Raw genomic sequence first — 14,017 nt, 5'->3', positions numbered from 1 at the left:
CACACAATCATTGAGGAAAGAAACACATGAAAAAGACTGGAAAGAAGAAGAGACAGGTTCATATGATGTGTTAACACATCAGGGAATAACTTCCAAAATACTAAGAGCAGCTCTAAAGAGTAAAAATTGTAAGAGAAGAGTGGAACACACCCAACAAATATGAGAGAACATAGGGTGCAAGTGATATTCTGTGACAGAGAGCTTGTTACAGCAGAGGAATTTGTGGCAGGGTGTGCTAAACCAGTCAAAAAACTAATGAATAAGTAAACAAAATATGAAAACATAAATTTAAAGTACTGCTTGAAACCTGGTAATATGTAATACCACAAACAATGCTTTTAAATATCAGTTTTACCATATCAATAATTTATAAGGTTGGGCTTCATCATACACATCTTTAAAAAATGCTGTAACATTTATTCTATCTAGTTATAAATATATATACATTGCAGTCTTTACAAAAGTTCTTAAATACATTCAAGGTACAAATTTGTACAAAATAAGACTTTCAATAAAGTCACGAAAAAGTTCATAAATGAACAAGTTTTTACAGTACGTCAGTTTATCATGGCACCACCAAATGAAGTTCATTTATCACATGTAGCTACCACTTCAGCCCTAAAGATTTGGATGGATTATAATTTAGTTGTCAATGATCTTTGCCTTTTGCTTCTTAATAAAATCTTTTGCCAGTTTTTCTTGTCTGTTCTCCAAAGCTCTCAGAACTCTTGACTCTGAAAAAATAAATAAATATTCTTTGTAACAATTTTCCAGAGTAATATACCAAATTTAGGAAGCAATAGATACTAGTATATAACTAGCTACAGGCATTGCAGAGCTAAATTTTCATAAGCTGGTTTTAAAGAAATGAATGAACCACATCAGAATCAATTGCACCTCTTATTAAAAACTTCCCCCCCACGAACCATGGACCTTGCCGTTGGTGGGGAGGCTTGCGTGCCTCAGCGATACAGATAGCCGTACCGTAGGTGCAACCACAAAGGAGGGGTATCTGTTGAGAGGCCAGACAAACGTGTGGTTCCTGAAGAGGGGTAGCAGCCTTTTCAGTAGTTGCAAGGGCAACAGCCTGGATGATTGACTGATCTGGCCTTGTAACAATAACCAAAACGGCCTTGCTGTGCTGGTACTGCAAACGAATGAAAGCAAGGGAAACTACAGCCGTAATTTTTCCTGAGGGCATGCAGCTTTACTGTATGACTAAATGATGATGGCGTCCTCTTGGGTAAAACATTCCGGAGGTAAAGTAGTCCCCCACTCGGATCTCCGGGTGGGGACTACTCAAGAGGATGTCGTTATCAGAAGAAAGAAAACTGGCGTTCTACGGATCGGAGCATGGAATGTCTGTTCCCTTAATCAGGCAGGTAGGTTAGAAAATTTAAAAAGGGAAATGGATAGGTTTAATTTAGATATAGTGGGAATTAGTGAAGTTCGGTGGCAGGAGGAACAAGACTTCTGGTCAGGTGACTACAGGGTTATAAACACAAAATCAAATAGGGGTAAAGCAGGAGTACGTTTAATAATGAATAGGAAAATAGGAATGTGGGTAAGCTACTACAAACAGCATAGTGAATGCATTATTGTGGCCAAGATAGATACGAAGCCCACACCTACTACAGTAGTACAAGTTTATATGCCAACTAGCTCTGCAGATGACGAAGAAATTGAAGAAATGTATGATGAAATAAAAGAAATTATTCAGATAGTGAAGGGAGACGAAAATTTAATAGTCATGGGTGACTGGAATTCGAGTGTAGGAAAAGGGAGAGAAGGAAATGTAGTAGGTGCATATGGATTGGGGGTTAGAAATGAAAGAGGAAGCCGCCTGATAGAATTTTGCACAGAGCACAACATAGCTAACACTTGGTTTAAGAATCATAGCTAACACTTGGTTTAAGAATCATGAAAGAAGGTTGTATACATGGAAGAACCCTGGAGATACTAAAAGGTGTCAGGTAGATTATATAATGGTAAGACAGAGATTTAGTAACCAGGTTTTAAATTGTAAGATATTTCCAGGGGCAGATGTGGACTCTGGCCACAATCTGTTGGTCATGACCTGTAGATTAAAACTGAAGAAACTGCAAAAAGGTGGGAATTTAAGGTGATGGGACCTGGATAAACTGACTAAACCAGAGGTTGTACAGCGTTTCAGGGAGAGCATAAAGGAACAATTGACAGGAATGGGGGAAAGAAATACAGTAGAAGAAGAATGGGTAGCTTTGAGGCATGAAGTAGTGAAGGCGGCAGAGGATCAAGTAGGTAAAAAGATGAGGGCTAGTAGAAATCCTTGGGTAACAGAAGAAATATTTAATTTAATTGATGAAAGGAGAAAATATAAAAATGCAGTAAATGAAGCAGGCAAAAAGGAATACAAACGTCTCAAAAAGGAGATCGACAGGAAGTGCAAAATGGCTAAGCAGGTATGGCTAGAGGACAAATGTAATGATGTAGAGGCTTATCTCACTAGGGGTAAGGTAGATACTGCCTACAGGAAAATTAAAGCGGCCTTTGGAGAAAAGAGAACCACTTGTATGAATATCAAGAGCTAAGATGGAAACCCAGTTCTAAGCAAAGAAGGGAAAGCAGAAAGGTGGAAGGAGTACATAGAGTGTTTATACAAGGGCGATGTAGTTGAAGACCATATTATGGAAATGGAAGAGGATGTAGATGAAGATGAAATGGGAGATACGATACTGCGTGAAGAGTTCGACAGAGCACTGAAGGACCTGAGCAGAAACAAGGTCCCCGGAGTAGACAACATTCCATTGGAACTGCTGACGGCCCTGGGAGAGCCAGTCCTGACAAAACTCTACCATCTGGTGAGCAAGATGTATGAAACAGGCGAAATACCCTCAGACTTCTAGAAGAATATAATAATTCCAATCCTAAAGAAAGCAGGTGTTGACAGATGTGAAAATTACCAAACTATCAGTTCAATAAGTCACAGCTGCAAAATACTAATGCGAATTCTTTACAGACGAATGGAAAAACTGGTAGAAGCCGACATCGGGGAAGATCAGTTTGGATTCCGCATAAATATTGGAATACGTGAGGCAATACTGACCTTACGACTTATCTTAGAAGAAAGATTAAGGAAAGGCAAACCTACATTTCTAGCATTTGTAGACTTAGAGAAAGCTTTTGACAATGTTGACTGGAATACTCTCTTTCAAATTCTGAAGGTGGCAGGGGTAAAATACAGGGAGCGAAAGGCTATTTACAATTTGTACAGAAACCAGATGGCAGTTATAAGAGTCGAGGGGCATGAAAGGGAAGCAGTGGTTGGGAAGGGAGTGAGACAGGGTTGTAGCCTCTCCCCAATGTTATTCAATCTGTATATTGAGCAAGCAGTAAAGGAAACAAAAGAAAAATTCAGAGTAGGTATTAAAATCCATGGAGAAGAAATAAAAACTTTGAGGTTCGCTGATAACATTGTAATTCTGTCAGAGACAGCAAAGGACTTGCAAGAGCAGTTGAATGGAATGGACAGTGTCTTGAAAGGAGGGTATAAGATGAACATCAACAAAAGCAAAGCGAGGATAATGGAATGTAGTCGAATTAAGTTGGGTGATCCTGTGGGAATTAGATTAGGAAATGAGACACTTAAAGTAGTAAAGGAGTTTTGCTATTTGGGGAGAAAAATAACTGATGATGGTCGAAGTAGAGAGGATATAAAATGTAGACTGGCAATGGCAAGGAAAGTTTTTCTGGAGAAGAGAAATTTGTTAACATCGAGTATAGATTTAAGCATCAAGAAGTCGTTTCTGAAAGTATTTGTGTGGAGTGTAGCCATGTATGGAAGTGAAACATGGACGATAAATAGTTTGGACAAGAAGAGAATAGAAGCTTTCGAAATGTGGTGCTACAGAAGAATGCTGAAGATTAGATGGGTAGATCACATAACTAATGAGGAGGTATTGAATAGAATTGGGGAAAAGAGGAGTTTGTGGCACAACTTGAACAGAAGAAGGGATCGGTTCGTAGGACATGTTTTGCAGCATCAAGGGATCACCAATTTAGCATTGGAGGGCAGCGTGGAGGGTAAAAATCGTAGGGGGACACCAAGAGATGAATACACTGAGCAGATTCAGAAGGATGTAGGTTGCAGTAAGTACTGGGAGATGAAGAAGCTTGCACATGATAAAGTAGCATGGAGAGCTGCAGAAAACCAGTCTCAGGACTGAAGACCACAACAAAAACAACAAGTAATGAGAAATATCCCGACTTGAGAATTGGCAGGGACCAATGTTTGTGCATTGGTATATTGTTGTTGGCAGCACTCCAGCCTGCATGCTGTCAAGTGACAATTAATTCATATAATACTATACAGTAAAATAATTTAGTGGAAAGAAGAAAGGAACATTAATGTTTGACATGCCACTGATTACAAGGTCATTAGAGACTGGGCAAAAACTCAGGGCTTCAAATAATTAGGAAGAAAATCTGTTACATCCTTTTCAAAGGAACAATTCCTATGTTTACCTGTAGTGTTATAGGTGGAAGCTTTGTAGTAAAAATAAGCTAATTACTCAACACAGTAAGAGAAATATGTTCGGAGGCATGCTGTATCAGTGTTGCATTGCCTTTTAAAACAGATGTGTTTTTTAACAGTCATTTTTATTATAAAATATTGAAAAACTAAAGTAGAAGAGATCATTCTGTAGCCTACCAAATCGAGTTGGTCTGCTCAACTTGAGATGAATCTGCTCCAGTTCCTCAAGCCCTTTTGTCATGTCAGTACGTGGAACATCTGCAAATGCAATGTATGCTTCACCGATAAACTGATTTGCCCCAATGAAGTCTTGATCTTTAACCACAAAATGTACAATACCATTTTTGATTCCTTGTTGCTCTGGTGTTAAATTTCTGAAATACAAAATAATGTTCAGTAATATCAGAATCTCTTAAGTATACACCTCTAACAAAAGCACCATCATTTTACTTACATAGTAAATGTTTCATCATATAATGGAAAAACTGTTTTCTTGTGTGTTTTTGTTCTTGGCTTGGTTACATTACCAAATTTTTCCTCTGGCAGTAAGTGTATCTTTACATAAGGGTCACAGGAACCTGAAAGAAATTTTAACACTTCAATATACTTATGAGATAATATTTGACAATAATACACATGGAAAAAGTGTCAAATGATGTTTAATCAAATGAATACCAAAGGGATAAATCAAATGGTAGTTTTTTTTCAGTTATGATAAAATTTTGAGGGAAAACTGAAATAAAAATATTTCTCAGTACCACAGACACCTATACTGCCTGACAAAAAAGATGAAGTATCTATAAGACATGGTCTAATGTCAGTGTAACTTTGTACATGTAAACATCATCAATTGTTATGTAAATGATTAGAACTGCAATTCTCTGTGACAGGCAGAACAGCCACCAGACTGCATGAATGTTGTTCATGTTTAAGTGTTGTTTGTGTTTTGGTTGGCAGGAGAGCCAACACCGAGTTATTAGAGGAGGCCGAAAGGCACGCGTTTTAGCTCACGCAGGCTGGCGTGAGGTCTGGAACAGGACAAGGAAATTAGAATTTAGAAAAACGGACGTAGCTGGTGGAATACTTAACTTTAATCCGTTAATGAAGAACGTCGGTCTTGACAGTACATGAATCAATTTCAATAGTAACTGATAATGGTGCCTTGCTAGGTCGTAGCAAATGACATAGCTGAAGGTTAAGCTAAACTATCGTCTCGGCAAATGAGAGCGTATTTTGTCAGTGAACCATCACTAGCAAAGTCGGTTGTACAACTGGGCAAGTGCTAGGAAGTCTCTCTAGACCTGCCGTGTGGCGGCGCTCGGTCTGCAATCACTGATAGTGGTGACACGCGGGTCCGACGTATACTAACGGACTGCGGCCGATTTAAAGGCTACCACCTAGCAAGTGTGGTGTCTGGCGGTGACACCACAGTTTGGGTTATCACTGTAATGGAGATGAAGATGCATACTCACGTGATACGGCATTATCAGCACTTGTCAGAATTTGAAAAAACCTCATTGTGGGTCTCCATTTGTCTCTCATCATGCTACTCATACTCAACATCAAGGTCCCTGCCGATGATGCCAGGCCACAAGGGAGGATTGCTGTACTGTGCATGACATGATGTAATGATTTCACTTGTGTACTTGCCATCCAAGAACTGTAATGGTCTCCCTGCAACATTCTGTGCCATTGTGCATCATATAAAGAACCATACTATGGAATTACCATCCTATGCATAAACTGCCATTAACACCTCAACACACAGATGCATTTAGAATCATGCCATGACAGGAAAGCATGAACCGCTGATGAATGGCATTGCATTGTGCTCAGTGATTAATTACAGTTGTGCACTGCTCCAGATTAACACTGTTGATGGCTATCGTAGTAACCTGGGAAAATGATCCATTCTTCTACTGTTTTGAAGAGGCACAGCAGTGTTACTCCTGGCATCATGGTGGGGGACATTGTTTATGACTTCAGGTGGTGACTGGTTGTGATAGAGCGAACTATGATGACACGTCTGTATGTCATGGATGTTCTGCATCATCTTTGTTCCATCTCATGTGACAGTATCATGGTGCCAGTTTTCAACAGGACAACACTTGTCCATACGAGATGTATTTGTACAAACTGTCTGTGTGATGTTGAAGTTCTCCTATCATCTGCAATATCCCCAGCTCTATCCCCAATAGAACATATGTGGAACCAGTTCAGGTATCAACTCCATTACAGTGTCATTATCTATGACATAAAGGCCAAATTGCAAAAGTTGTGGGCCACTTTGCCTCAGGAGAAAATACAATGGCTTTATGATACCTTCCGATCCGAATCAGCACATGCATCCTGGTCAGAGGTGGTGCAGTGTCATATTAGAAAGTAGACTCATACTGCCAAGTTCATTGTGAGTGCTGACAGTTCTTTGCAATCACTGAAATAACATTACATACCGTCTCAACCCCTTAAGTTACACTTTGATTCCTCCTCTCATTCTGGTTGCTTTAATTTTTTTTTCAGGCAAGGTATAACTATACCAAAGCAGTCTAATTCTTAATTATGCACGGGAAGCAGACATCATTATCAAGTGATCATCAAAGTCTGTCCTTCATGCCATCTTAGCAGATTCTTTTGCTTCTTGGTAAGAAAGATAAGCCATCAATCTGATATAACAGTTGCTGTACCCTCATCTACATCAGTTTCTTTTAGCTCATCTGATTTCCTTCAATAAATTTCAGTGAAGAGGTTTTTTTTTTTTTATCATAATATGTGCAATCCAATTGGGTCCTTTTCTTGATTTACCTTAGTAGACTTCTTGTTTCTTTCACTCTTTCAAAAATTTCATTCTCTGCCTACTGACCCAATTTTAGCAATTCTTTTCCACAACCCAATTTCAAAACTTTCTAAATATATTTCCTCTTTCTTCCTTTTTATCCAAGGCTCTTAGTCATGTGTTACTGTACTTCAAATTTATTTTGCAAAACTTTTTCTCATAACAATTTCTATTATTATTGTCATCTCCAGATCCTTTCTGAGGGCTTCCTTTTTGTGGTGTGTTCATTTCTTTATTCTCCATAACAACTTGAGTCTTTAGTAAACAGGCTTTGTGAGTAAGTGAAATAGTTCATTTCATCAGGTGTCTTTCCCTCTAGTGTTGTATACACTTATCAGCCAGAACATTATGCCACCTTTGGGATGGATAACAGTGGCAATGTATCATGGCATGGAAGCAATGAGGCCTTGGTAGGTCGCTGGAGGGAGTTGGCACCATATCTACACACACACAAGCCACCCAATTCCTGTAAATTCTGGGAAGGGGAGCGATGAGCTCTGACGCCACAGTCAATCACATCCCAGATGTGTTTGAACGGGTTCAGATCTGGCGAGTTGGGGGGGGGGGGGGGGGGGGGTGTCAGTACATCAACAGGAACTCACCACTGTCTTCCTCCATCACACTCCTGGCCTTGTGACATCGTACATTATCTTGCTGAAAAATGCCAATGCCTTTGGGAAACATGATCAGCATGAAAGGGTGTAAATGGTCTGCACTTTGGCCATTGTGGTGTCTTTTACAAGCTCCACTGGGTCATGGATGCCCATGTGGATGTTCCCCAGAGCATAATGGAGCCACCACCTTGCCTCTGTTCCACATTAAAGGTGTTGAGATGGTGTTCCCCTGGATGATTATGTATTCACACCTTCCCATCACGATAATGATGAAGGTATCAGCATTCATCAGACCATGCACTGCTCTGCCACTGTGCCAATGGTCACATGTCCATTTCAGTTGTATTTGCCTATGTCATTATGTTACATTGGCATTGCATGGGTCATCAGTTGCAGAGCCCCATTGTTAGGAGTTTTCGGTGCACTGTGTGTTCAGACACAGTTTTACTCCGCTCAGCATTTAAAGTATGGTGTTAGTTCCATCACAACTGTCCTCTTTTACCAATCTGCCCAGCCTACGATATCAGACATCTGTCTTGAGGGGTGGCTGCCCAACCCACAACACCTGGACATGGTTCCACCACATGTTGAAGACACTTATTACAGCACTCCTTAAACAACTGACAAGACATGCAGTTTCCAAAATGCTCATGCTGAGACTCCAGATCACCACAACTTGCCCTTGGTCAAATTCAGAGAGGTAGCGCACCTTCCCCATTTTATCCCTGCCAGGTGGTACCGCTGTCACCTGGATGGCTTACATCAATAGGTCACTGGTCATAATGTTCTAGTTGATCAGTGTAGACACTGCTCTGAAAATCTTAAGAATGATGTATATAAAGTAACGTAATACAACAACAACTCAGTGGAAATGAGTGAAAGTGTGGGATCAAGTTGTCAGAGGTCCCCCAGTCATGCACAGAAAGCTGGTTGTCACATGGCACGAGGTTAGAGTGACTGTAGCTGCAACATGAGGTAGTTGAAGGAATGGGTAAATATTGTGTGTGTGTGTCAATCAGCAAGCACTGTGGTTGTGGTTATCATTACCCAAAGACAAAATCTGCAAGACTTCAAGTATTTATAGCCCACAAGTTTGGTATTGTTCACACCATTGTTTCACATGCATGGGGAGTATTGCAAACCACAGGCACTGGCGCCTGAAGAACTGGGGAAGGGTCAATTACAGCAGCAGATGATCACTACATTGTGCAACAGGCAAGAAGGGACACACATCCAACAGCGGACACAATTGCAGCCACATTTAGCAGGACTACAAGTCGTACAATTTCAGGCTCCACAGTGGCATGGTTACTGCATGGGTGTGGTGTCTCTACAAATATGCTGTGTTCTTGAGACCTGCACATTGGTGGCACTGTTTGTGATAATGCCTAGAGCATACAGATTTGACCAATGAGGACTGGGGTTGTGTGTTGTTCTATGAGGAGGGCATGTTCCATCTGCATAGTGATTATGAATGTACCCTCATACAGAAAGAGAGGGGAACATGTAAAGCACACAGGAGCATTGTCAAACATTATAGTTTTCATAGTATAGGTGTTACAATGTGGGGAGACAATGTCACATAGCTGTTTTGACCTCCAAATCTTTGAACACCACACACTCACTGGTCTGCATTGTTGCAACAATGTACTGATTCTTCATGTGGGATTGTTCAGGGATTCATTGAACCTCAACTTAATTTTTATGGATGATACTGCACCATACAGTGCAGATGGAGGTGGGGGTGGAAGTGGAGCTGCTTTTGGAATGAGAGGATATTTGGCGAATAAACTGAAGTGCCCATTCCCGCTGACTTAAATCCCATTGAGCACATGTGGAATGCAATGGGGAGACAGACTGCAGCATGTCCACATGTACCAATGACTATCCAACAGTTATCAACCATGCTGGTGAAGGTATGGCACACCCTATCACTAGAACTCCAGACCTACCACGTGGCCAGCACAGGTGTATGTTGCAGGTCAGGTATTGCCATCCATTGTGATTATCCCCCCCCCCCCCCTCCCCTGCCCCCCCACTAAGAACCACATTCCATACTTTGTAATGCCCAGGGGACCATCATAGATAGCAGTAACTTCAGCGTAATTATTGCCTTTAGATTAGAGTGTCATTTCCATTAACTTCATTGCATATTTTTTTTAATTGCCTTTTATACTATAGTGTGAGTTCTTTCTAAGTATGGTCCAAGTTTCATCAAGCTACTATATTACTCAGCAGTGACAGATCATACAACAGTTACTTTCGTCCTTAAGTTTTGCAATGTGTTTACTGAGCTACGTTTCTTTGCTGTTTTCATCACATTTCCCTTGGGAATGTTGCTAAACACTTGGGAATGTTGCTAAACAAAATGTTTTCCCTGATTTTCTTATTACTTCCATCATTTCCAGAAGTTCCCCACTTCTTCAGAAACCATTTATTCATGTGCATAAAGTATTTAATAATGTTCAGTGTCTCCTACTGTACTTTCATTCTATGTACATTATTCAAAGCTTCACTTGTAGTACTGACAGTTTACAGACCATCAAGAAGTAGTATCTTAAGATTAATAAAGCAGCTATAGACAGTTTTAATAACTGGAGGCTTTAGTATTGATTTTCTATCAGCTATTATTGATCAATGAGCTCTACAGTTGTTATTGAGGCTTTTGATTGTTTTCCACTGTAAAATTCTCCATGGAGGTTGAAGGACACAGCATAATAGCCTTTAAGAATTTTTTTAATCAACTTGTAAAACCAATAGTCAAACTTAACAATAAAATATACTGACCTGTGAAATACACATTGAAGGGAAAATTGCTCTATCACAGAATCATGAACAGTGACTATCACATTGTTTTAAGAGAAACTGTGGGAAGAATGTTGTGGAGAAATTTATAAAGCAGACAGTCTAGATGGAAAATTTACTTCTTTCTTCAACATGTTTCTTGACTCTTTCAGTCTTGTTTTCAATTAAAAAAAAAAAAAAAAAAAAGGAGGAAAGTTGAACAGAAGTAAAGATTAGGGATGGATCTTGAGAAAGACAGAGGAAAAGCTTCAGTGAAGATTTGAATCTCCATTACTACTAATTATGTAAAAATTCTCCAGTCGGTTACTAAATAGTGCAACAAGTGAAACATGCTTAAAAATGTGAAACATGCTTAAAAAATAAAACAAAAACTATTAGGGATGGATGACAAAATGTACTTTGCAAACTAAAATTTAATGGCATGATATTCTTCTTTGAAGGACACAGTCTTACTTTCTAAGAGGCACCAGGGGATTTCAATGACAGACTATATCATAGGCATGAAACTAAAGTCATAATGGTGGAACATAACATGTGAAGGACTAGTACCAAGTACACCTTTTTGGTAAACTACCTAAATGATTTATCAGTATCTTTAAAGAGTAAAAACAGTTAACATAAAGTAAACACACAGCTAATTAAGAAGCTAAGTTCAGCATATCTGCTCTTACAACTGTCTTAATATTTTCTGTTGCAGGTCCGAGTTCAGCTCTTGTGGCGAGCTGCTACAAGTGTCCTACGACAGAGGTCCACCCATCTTCCTCTGTTCATGTCATTTCCGTTGTGTTCAAGGCTTCTCTTCAGCGTTCGCATGCTGTGAACTGGCTTCTGCATGGTGCTTCCACTGTGTGAATGTTTCTGAAACTATTCCAGCATTCTGAAGGACAACCCTCACTTATTCAAAACTGCAGCACTGTCACATACAGCTGTAGTTTTTGCAGGTTCCTTGTGCTAGAAACACATTTTCTGGTAATATGTTTTTGACCACTACTGAGATCAAGAAGCGTGTAATACATGAGGGGCGTTCAATAAGTAATGTAACATTTTTTTCTGAAAGCAGATTGTTGTCATTCAGAATTGCAATACACCATATTATTCCCCACTCTTTTGGCTACAAAACACTATTTTTCAACATAATCCTCATTCAATGTGATGGCCTTAAGTTGCCTTACTGGGAGGGTCTGTATGCCCACATGGTATTTCTACTTTTTGATGTCAGAGCCATCATCAGAGTCATGTGTACAGCTGGCTGGCCCTCAGGAGATCAGCCAAGTTTGTGCAACATTGTTGTGATAACAGATGCCTTGCTCAATGACTCGCCATGCTTTGTTCATTGCCAGTTCTCCGTAGAATTCTGCAGGTGCCTCGGAATATATGTGATGCTCTGGTTTCTGGTTTTCAAAAGAAAACAACAGCTCTCCTTGGAATGCCCCTCTATTACATATGCCATTTTGAAGGCCATGTATAGTGCCACCACCTATATAGGACCTGAAGTGGGAATATTCCAATATGTTCCACAACAACATCTGCACTTTTTCCAACTAAGATTGGCTGAGAAAAAAATGTGTTGCATTACTTGTTGAACTCCCCTAATACTTCCTAATAAAGTGGTACTTCAAATATAGTGCCATCTATAGAGCCACAATGCAAGACAAGATGTTCTAGAGTTGAAAAATCTTCAGATGTGAAATTAGGATGAACAACCATCATTGATTGAACTCAAAGAAGAATGTGAATATGAATGTGTGGCAAATGTCAATGACAGTAACAGTCCTGTCAACATTTTTTCCATTTTTTCCCCTACATCAATGGTAAAGCTCATCAAGGCAGAAATTAAGAAGTATGTGAAATCCAGTCCAGATAACATGACAAGCTCAAACAACATGACACCAACAGGCATGTGGAGCTCATAAACTGGTGTAAACTAGTATTAGTTTTTCTTTGCTGTTGTAATTTATGTCCACCTAACAAAGAGAGACACGCTGTGTGCATACTGGTCTACAAATAACTTTGTTTTCACAACTTTTGTGGTCAGAAATAGATTCTTTGTTATTCTCTCTTGCCTGCACGTAAATGACAATGCCTCATACATACCAAGTAATGAACCTGGCAATGATCCCATGCATAAAATTATAGATTACCTAAATCTTTTACTTTCACAATTTTCTGAAGCATTCTTTCCTGAGGAATGCCTTATCACTGATAAAGGTGTGTGTTGATCCAAGGGAAGAATTAATTTCCTTGTGTATAAAAAAAAAAAAAAAAGATTTGACAAATATAGATCAAATTATTTGCCTTATGCAATTTGAAGACAAGATATGTTTTAGACATTAAAGTTTACACAGGGAAAGGGTAGGGAGACAATTCAGCCACTGTCTTGTTTCAGAGACTTTTCTCTGGCTACATCAGCAAGGGATACACAATTTATACGGCCAGATATTACAGTTCATAAGCTCTTTCAGATTTTCTGTGGGAGAACAAGACGAAGACTGTGGGAATGTGCATACCTAATCATACAGGACTTCCTGAACAAGGCATAGTCAACATGAAGCTGGTTATGAGGAAGAAACAATTGTACTGAAAGTGGAAGGACACAAGGGATCAAGGGATGGTATGTGTTTGTTAAGTCTTCACAAGATCACAAAAACAGAAATAGAAGTTTGTAGCAAAACAAAGATGACAAAGAAAATAAAATCTGATGCCATTCTGTTCTACAATCTCAATAAGACAGATGTAGACAGGAATGAGCAACTCTTATCTCACTACCCTTTCAAGACAAGGCAAATAAAATGGTGGACAAAACTGTTTTTCCAACTTTTTATATGGGCAGAAGTGAATGCTTTCATATTATAACATAAAACAAGAAATAATCAGGACAAAGGCTGCCATTTGACAATTTTTCTTCTTACGTTATGTGAGCAAAGAAAGGGAGTGTACACCAACATACTGCAAAAGTGTGTAACTACAGTCTTCTAGGAAGGCATTTCTCAGACAGAATTTCTTCCACAGAAAAGAAGATGCAGCCCACAGGAATGTGTAAAGTTTGTGAAGAATAAACAAAACTTTCCAGAGGAAAGATTTCAAGAAAATAAACATTATTGTGGGCCCTGACTATAGTGTTCCACTGTACATGCCAGAGTGTTTCAAATTGTACCACACAATAGCAAGTATTGTTAAGTATACCTACTAACAAGAAGCTGTGCAGAATTTTTTGTTGTCAACCACGTACTGAAATTTAAACAAATTTTCTAT

General features: G+C 39.3%; 1 protein-coding gene across 4 annotated transcripts in view; it reads right to left on the bottom strand.

The window, feature by feature from the left end:
* Window positions 1-396: 396 nt before the first annotated feature.
* The window catches only part of LOC124610446 (protein unc-13 homolog 4B), a 251,742-nt gene continuing 238,121 nt past the window's right edge, over window positions 397-14,017 (bottom strand). For all 4 annotated transcript variants that reach the window (XM_047140159.1, XM_047140161.1, XM_047140160.1 and 1 more), the window contains 3 exons: window positions 4,968-5,091; window positions 4,691-4,887; window positions 397-734 (listed from right to left, as the gene is read on the bottom strand). In XM_047140159.1, the coding sequence (XP_046996115.1) occupies window positions 643-734; window positions 4,691-4,887; window positions 4,968-5,091 (413 nt within the window). In that variant the 3' untranslated portion in view covers window positions 397-642. The remainder of the gene's footprint in view (window positions 735-4,690; window positions 4,888-4,967; window positions 5,092-14,017) is intronic.

This window comes from Schistocerca americana, chromosome 1 (assembly GCF_021461395.2).
Source record: "Schistocerca americana isolate TAMUIC-IGC-003095 chromosome 1, iqSchAmer2.1, whole genome shotgun sequence".
NCBI lineage: Eukaryota > Metazoa > Arthropoda > Insecta > Orthoptera > Acrididae > Schistocerca > Schistocerca americana.
This window is presented reverse-complemented; position numbering and strand designations above follow the sequence as displayed.